At 30.9% G+C, this 7,044-nt stretch overlaps 1 protein-coding gene across 1 annotated transcript; it reads left to right on the top strand.

Moving 5' to 3' along the window:
• The first annotated feature begins 284 nt into the window (after nt 1-284).
• LOC143045932 (uncharacterized) lies at nt 285-5,491 on the top strand. Its single transcript, XM_076218780.1, has 5 exons — nt 285-454; nt 968-1,003; nt 2,714-2,860; nt 3,449-3,594; nt 4,648-5,491. The coding sequence occupies exons 1-5, from the start codon at nt 370-372 to the stop codon at nt 4,837-4,839; spliced, it is 606 nt and encodes a 201-aa protein (XP_076074895.1). The 5' UTR covers nt 285-369; the 3' UTR covers nt 4,840-5,491.
• Nucleotides 5,492-7,044: the final 1,553 nt, after the last annotated feature.

Below are 7,044 nucleotides of genomic sequence, written 5' to 3' on the forward strand. Positions count from 1 at the left end.
CACAACTGAAAATGTTCTCGTCCCGTGATTATTTCCAATGGACATTAACCACCAACCCAACCATCCATCATCTCAATGAAATGACTTACAAACAGTTTCCAGATTTTCTTAGCAATTTGTTTACACACTATAGATTTATGCAAATTTTTCATGACTTTAGAGCACGTTGAATTTTTAGATTTTCTTCTTTTGAAAAGAAAAGACATGATTAGTTTCCGGAAATTTGTATACCATGTACGATTTTGATATTTTCAAACATTTAAATGATATCGATTTATTATTGTTTACATGGGAAACGAGTTTTGATACGTGTTCTTTATTTATTAGATCGGAATAATCATAAGGATCATACACTGCAGATTATTAAAAATGAATGTCTTAAATGCTCTGTTGTTGTTTTCTAGCATTCTTTTAGTAGTATCAGGAAATAAGAAAGAAGAGGAATTGTCAAAAGGTAAGTAAAGTTCTGATAATGTATGGTTTCAATTGTGTCTGATAATTGAATGTATAGATCCATTATTATAACAGTTATTGTATGATGACATTGTTGACGTAATACATTATTTTTGTAATTTTAATGGTTTGGCAAATAAAAACGGACTGTGCAAGGACTGATGTTCTTAGCAGATTTATTCTGACATCCTTTTAATTTTATATATAGATGGACGTACATACGGTACATTTACATATTATAATAAATGTGTGTCTTATTGTTTGTTGTGTCTCACTATGTTATTTGCTAGTCTGACATCCTAACCCAGTTTTATACTTCGTCGACAGGATACTGGCAGTGTTGGCAATCACTGAGTCAGGACCCAGGCTTCTTTATGTGTATCCCATTGACGACTCTTTTAAATAGATTTTATAATAAAAGATATAGTCTATTCTTTTATTATACATTATGAGTAAGAAACATGCATTTGGTATTTAATATTTTTCATTCAGCTGTGTTTTTTTTAAATTTTAGATGTAGTATGTGCTGGATGCGAAGCCGTTTCGAAAGGTGAGTTAAATAGTCAAATGTCCATTCAACCTATGAGTTGGTGCTTAGTGGGGACATGTTCTTTTTTTTTTTAATGAATTGCTTGATTCTTATAGTCTTGAAAAAAAAACTTTGGTTCAATAGTTTAGAAGACTAGTGAGAGAGAAAAAAATACCCGCCCCACTTGCATGATAAATAAATAGCGCATTTCTTAATGGTCCTAACTGAATAGAAAAAGTTCCCGCAATTTTTTGCTTAAACAACATGACTTTATTGATAAGATGTCCACATTGTCATTGATGTAATAATATCTATTTATTTAATGACAGTCTTTTAAGATCTTTTAACACTTACTTCTACTTTACACATTGATCGGTATATCTCGGTAACAATAGTCACAAACGTGCCATGCCAATAATACTCATGGGAATCTTGATGTCCAGAATGCTCGTTTTATTTTTTGACAAGAACCAATCTTGGAAATAATTGATTCTAAAGTTACAACTATGAAGTGCGAGCAATTAGGCATATCAAGTACAACATTTCCTGTACATGTAAATAATCCTATGTAATAGAATAATGGATGTTCTAGGAAAAATAAGAGCTGCATTGCTGTTGCTGAATTCCATGCATATAAATATAAAATTGTGACACGTCTGGGACTATTGCTCACTAGACACAATCTTGTTCACATGTCGTAACTTTAGATTTTTAGTTTTTAAACAATTCCATTATATAAAAAAAATGCTTATATTTGCTTTAAAAGCTTAAAAACTGAATTGTAAATCATATACAATATAGAGGTATGGTTTGATTGCCGATGAAACAATTTGGCTATCCATTTTAGACAAAAAGACAGAGCTGGAACCGTTATATGTCACCATATGACCATCGACAATTAACACAACCATACCGTATAATAAACTATAAAAGGCAACGGGATGCAGAAATGTGGAACATTGAAAAGAAAAAAAATCTATGGCCTCATTTTATATTACATAAACTTTTAAAAACATAGCAAAAACCAAGCAATGACAATCACAGACTCCTGGCTGTCGCATAGAAACGTTTTTTGGGACTTTAGGACCTTCAGACTCCATCCTGGCTACCCATGTAAACGGTCACCAATTATAACCTTTAGTTTACGACTAACGATACCAGCAACAATTCATCACAAATTGACAATGTATCTAAGTAGAACTCTGTTCGACTTAAAACAATGAAAGTCTACAATCAGCAACCACCACCTAGTTGAAACCAGTTTGGGCCTGAATTAATACAAACCATAAAATAAGGAATCAAACATATGCATCAATCATGAATCGCAACTTTCTTGTACATGTATAACATACAATAAGTCTGAGATCAGCAAATTCTCAAGTCTATGAAACGGAATGAGGAAATTAAATTTTACGAAAACAGTTCGGTTACATTAACAATATTAGTAACTACTACGTGGACCTATCAGTTGAGTGCGAATTTTGTAATCAAACATCGTAATAATTAAATTATTATGCCAGTGAATTCGTTCTTCTCATAGTTATATTACTAGATATTATGTATCGCTTTTGTTTGTATAAAATTTGGGCACATTCTTTGATATTATGTTTCCATGAAGTCTCTACTGGTAAACTCTATGTCTCACAAGCTGACGATTTTTCTTAAAGAACTGTATAAATTATGTATCCAACTGTAATTTGTCAACTTCTAAATATAGTCTTGTCATTATAGAACTTTCCAAACGATTGTCCTACGATTCTAAACAGAATTTGGAGAGAAAAGTACCAACAGTTTTACGAACAGTATGTGATGAAGATAATTTCAAAGATACAGAATTCAGCCCATCCAAAGTTAGAGCCGCATGTAGACAGCTTCTTAGTAAGTCAATAGGAAGCTTCTATTAATTCATAAAGTTTGTTGAAGTTTTCTCATACAGTTATAATAATTGCCTCCTGTCTTAAGAAATTACAACATTTGACTCTTTGCAATTATTTTAAGTAAAATTTATGAAAAGATTTCTTCTGGTGATTTTTTATTCCTATTTGAACAATTTTTATTTGTATACTATTTCATTGGAGTGTTAATGTTGATAGTATTGTATTAATTTGAATTGATTTTCATGTCAATAGAATTTAAGGTTTTCCTTTTGTTCCTCGATTGTATTTGCTATTTATCTCATCGGTTAGTAGATCAAACAACAAAGATAACGTAATTGATGTTCTTATTGATTACGCTAAATCATACATCTGCTTATATCTATTTTGACCTTTTTTTAACTTTTTTTTTTTTTTTACAATTTTCCGTGTTTAATTCAGTTGTTCGTTGTGAAAAAAATAAATATGTAATATGTTATGTATACGCCGTGAAGTCTGGCTTATGATACGGATAAGAAACAATTCAAATGATTTAGATATTGGAGTTGGTATTTGTAACTTTAAAGAAGACAATTTAATTTCCATTTTTCAGAAAAGCAGAAGTCAGATATCACAACAGGCTTGGTGGAACATTACAGTAAGAGAAAACAGTCAGGGTCTTACTTAGATCTGTTACAGAAAATATGTATCGATGTTACTGGTGTTTGTGAACGTGACACAGAGACGGGAAAACCAGCGGTAGGTTCAAATTACATTTTTATGACGTATCCATGTAACTTCGAAATGTGGCTTACTTTAGTTTCTCTTTAAAAAGAATATTTAAGATTAAAAAAAACAAAAACAAAAAGTCTTTCTAGGCAACTTGAAAAGAATGCGGATTTCAGTGCATACGACATTTATAACAGAATAATAATTCATTGAGTACGCTGGAAAGTAAAGTTTTCGAAATCACATCACATTTTGCATAATCAAAACATGACCAGGTTTCTTTGTTTGCGACCAAAGTATCCTTTAAGCTTTGAAAAAATGTTTAAATTGAGATTAGAAATGGGGAATATTTCAAAGAGACAACAACCCGACCAAAGAGCAGAGTTGTACCTAGTTTAATAAATAACTCAATAGTCTATCTTGCTCTGTGCACAAGATATTGTCACAGTGGGAAAATGGTCAAAAAAATTCATTTTGAGACTTTTCGGACATTTTGTAGAAGATTTTGTTAAATCACTGTTTTGTTATATTTGCAATATTTCACTAAGGGGTTTTGTTATTTTTATTGTGCAAGATTTAAGTCAAGTTTAGAAGATTAAGCTAATCTAATTTCATGTTTTAATTTGTTTTTCAATTAGCGACATTTTACTTCAAAATGATCTGTTATTCGTATATGACAAGCCAAACCTTTAATTCCATAAATAAGTCTGTATGTTCTATTGTTAATTATTATCTATGTGTTAATTTTTCTGTAATCCCTTAATTGAATTTTCTCACTCATTTAGAGAAATATTTGTCAAGTCTATTCAAGTAGTTTTTGGTTTGTTATATAAACTATGTTGTTATTTTAATGAGGCAGATTGGATTTAGTATAACACTGAGCAGTTCCAACCAGAGTCGTCTTTTGTTACAAGAGCTAGTCCCAGAGTTAGAGTCTGTACAGACTTGTCATACTGTTTATTGTGTGTGTGTGTTGTTCCAGGCCAACACACTTCCCAGTCACAGATACACCCAGAATCTATTTGTGACATTGTGCTGCAGTTATTGTTAATGTATAATTGTGTTCTTATTTTATATTTAAAGGAGGGTAGAGTTATTTTTAATGACGAAAGCCAAGAGTTTGAGGTTATAATGGGTGATAATGTACGAATGCCACAGCCGGTCATCAAGGAAAAGGATCTAAAATATTCACATGACAATATTGTAGTTGATGGAATACACTCAGAGTCAGTGAAACCATTAAAACCGACTATGGGAAGTCACGATGAACTTTAAGATTTGACAGTTGTGAATTTAGAATATTTCAGAGTTATAATTTTATTTTAAACAAAGGCATTTAATCAAACAGACGAACTATAAAGTGCAATAATATAAGTTGGTATTCTAATGAAAATAATAAGTAAAATAACAACGGATATGAATGGGTTTCTGAAGTGTTTAATAGATTTTTTTTTTTTTTTTGTCCCTTAAGACATTCCAGGGTAAATATTTACGAAAAATAATGTTCTTATACGGACAAAATGTGTGTGCTTTTTCTTAGTTTAAAATCAATTAATGTGCATGTCAATTTTTTATATCACTATTGGACATGTACTAAAATATATCATTTATTTCAATGATCATGATTTTTTTTTAATTATAGAATGAAACAGTTATATCCATTCCAACGTTAACCACTATTTAGTAGTTTTGTTTTATTTAATATTCCTCCAAACCATTGAAATGTATTGAATTCACTATGCAATTTTATGTGATTAGACATTTATTTGTGATACATCGTTTTTGTTAAGTTTTGTATTTAATCTCTCACAGATTGTATACTTGAGTCTTCTATTTTCTAACTGCATTTTTGTAAATAATTTACATTTTTCTTACCAATATCTTTTGTACAACTTTTATACTTTATTAATAAAAATTTATCTGAGTATTTGCTTTGTCTGTTCTTAATTCATATAATTGTAAAAAAAAAAAAGAAAAAAAAAAGAGGAGAGTTTTGTTGACTCGAGAAAATAAAACACGGATACATGATGCCACTAGGTACTGATTTAGCAGTAGAGGTAATCATTGTATATACTTACACATGAACTCTATATATAAAAGTATAAGAATTACCACTTTTATTTTGTTTATCCTTTTTAACCATATTCTCTTTCGAAGTAATATCTCAAGATGATAGAATACTGTTCTTTTTCGGGGACATTCAAAGCATGTGTGCTAAAGATAAACCATTTCAAATGGATGATACTAGTCAGTTTAAAATAACTTGACACTATTGTTTGTTGTCGGAGCTATATATCGTGTCCCATATGTCTTGGCAGCACAGACGGCATCCACACAAATTTTCATGGATTAATATGTCCCACAATCATTACATGTTACTTTTCGAGTTGACGGAGTTGTCACGAACAGTGGCCGAGAACCCACGTTTATGTAAAGAGTGTTGCTCAAAGTATCTATTGAACACCGGGACATTAACTATTGATCTAGTTCTGCATTGTACCATCTTTCTTTTAAGAATTCTTAAGTAATCCCTAACAATTTAAAAATTTTGAATGAAATTCAGCGAACGACTTAAATGGATTTTCATCTATTCTATTTTTCAGATTTTGTGCAATAGTATATTGCCTATTTTGCAGATTTGTGCCTCATTCTCGCTCTTCAATTCGAGCAGTTGTTGTTGTCTTCTTACATCCGATAAATGCATCCCAACACTTCTCTAGAGTATTTTTACTTAACACGTTGACGTTCCATTCCGTATATGTTTATTGTCTGATTAAATGTTGAAAAGTTTTCCGGTAGTTCATAAATTAACTCATCACAGGATTAAATTTTGTATTTATGCCAGACGCACGTTTCGTCTACAAAAGACTCATCAAAGTCGTTCGAATCCAAATAAGTTAAAAAGGCCAATTAATAAACGAAGTTGAAGAGCACTGAGGACCAAAATTCTTAAAAGTTTTGTCAAATACAGAAAGATAGAAAAGCCTTAGTATTTCAAAAATTCAAAGTTTTGTAAACAGTTAATTTAAAAATATGACCATATCAATAATAATTCATGTCAGCACATCGTCTTCAATATCCGTTACAAAAATCCCATATTGAAATAATTTATTTTTGGTGTGTCTCTACCAGCATCTTATCGTACTGTTAAGATTTTGTAAACTTACATTACCTGCACTCCCTATTCAGTATTTTACATTATCATTCACATTTACCGCTTAGTTGTTTTGAAAAGCAGTCTTCATAGGGTTCTTGATTTAATATATTTTTTTTGCTTTTTGTTTCATGGGATTTGAACAAACAGGTTTCATTACCTACAACCCCGGTATGAAACGTTGGAACAAAACAATTCCACATAGATTCCAAATCAAGGACACTTCTGTCAAACTCCGAGGTATCTTCTGAGTCTATAGTTATATAAGGCCCTTTATACTACCTGCATTTCTGCCCAAGTTACCTAATAAAATATGTTTTGCTGCT

This window comes from Mytilus galloprovincialis, chromosome 9 (genome assembly GCF_965363235.1).
Source record: "Mytilus galloprovincialis chromosome 9, xbMytGall1.hap1.1, whole genome shotgun sequence".
Taxonomy (NCBI): Eukaryota; Metazoa; Mollusca; class Bivalvia; order Mytilida; family Mytilidae; genus Mytilus; species Mytilus galloprovincialis.

Bases quoted from the DNA above. Each gene is read 5' to 3' on its own strand.
- LOC143045932 (XM_076218780.1), top strand. From the start codon at position 370: ATGAATGTCTTAAATGCTCTGTTGTTGTTTTCTAGCATTCTTTTAGTA. The intron at 1,004-2,713 runs GTGAGTTAAATA...TTGTCATTATAG, and splicing joins ATGCGAAGCCGTTTCGAAAG to AACTTTCCAAACGATTGTCC. The intron at 2,861-3,448 runs GTAAGTCAATAG...TCCATTTTTCAG, and splicing joins CGCATGTAGACAGCTTCTTA to AAAAGCAGAAGTCAGATATC.